Source organism: Camelina sativa, chromosome 20 (assembly GCF_000633955.1).
Source record: "Camelina sativa cultivar DH55 chromosome 20, Cs, whole genome shotgun sequence".
Classification (NCBI taxonomy): Eukaryota; Viridiplantae; Streptophyta; class Magnoliopsida; order Brassicales; family Brassicaceae; genus Camelina; species Camelina sativa.
The window spans coordinates 23,569,560-23,570,065 of NC_025704.1; the positions used below are offsets into that span (position 1 = coordinate 23,569,560).

Genomic DNA, 506 nt, shown 5'->3' on the forward strand with positions numbered 1-506 from the left:
ACTCCTTCCCGGTTTAACATTAACCGGAAAAATCCGGTTTCATCAGGGGAATTGTTGAAGACGTCAAGAAACTGTGATCTTCGTAGGTAGTACATGAACTGAGGATAAAGCGAGAAGTTTGGAGTCAACCTGAAAGAAGATGGATCTTCTTGAATATAATCTCCAAACCGTGAAGCAAAGCGGATTAAACCGTCATCTAACCACCTAATAACGTCTCTGGCGTAACACTCCTCTGCTCTGTTAATTGCAAGCCGCGCCATAACTGAAGCAGCTGTTTCTTGATCAAATCCTGACGAGACTTCTGGAGATTTTCCAACAACCCATCTTCTAGCAACCGTTGTAACCCGTTTCCTCATTCCTCCATTTCCATACCGATACCGAGTAATGAACTGAATGAAGAACGCGGAACCAGGCTGCGGTTTTCGATTCTGTTCGCTGCTCACTTGAAAGAAGAAGGAAACACATGTCTTATTTGTGACAGTGCTCGTTTTCCATGTATATGTTCC

At 43.7% G+C, this 506-nt stretch overlaps 1 protein-coding gene across 1 annotated transcript in view; it reads right to left on the reverse strand.

Annotated features, from left to right (window-relative positions):
* Nucleotides 20–506, reverse strand: part of LOC104772767 (protein transport protein SEC23-like) — a 3,258-nt gene continuing 2,771 nt past the window's right edge. The window contains exons 3-4 of the mRNA XM_010497344.1: nt 169–442; nt 20–98 (exon numbers count right to left, since the gene is read on the reverse strand). Of these exons, the coding sequence (XP_010495646.1) occupies nt 20–98; nt 169–442 (353 nt within the window). The remainder of the gene's footprint in view (nt 99–168; nt 443–506) is intronic.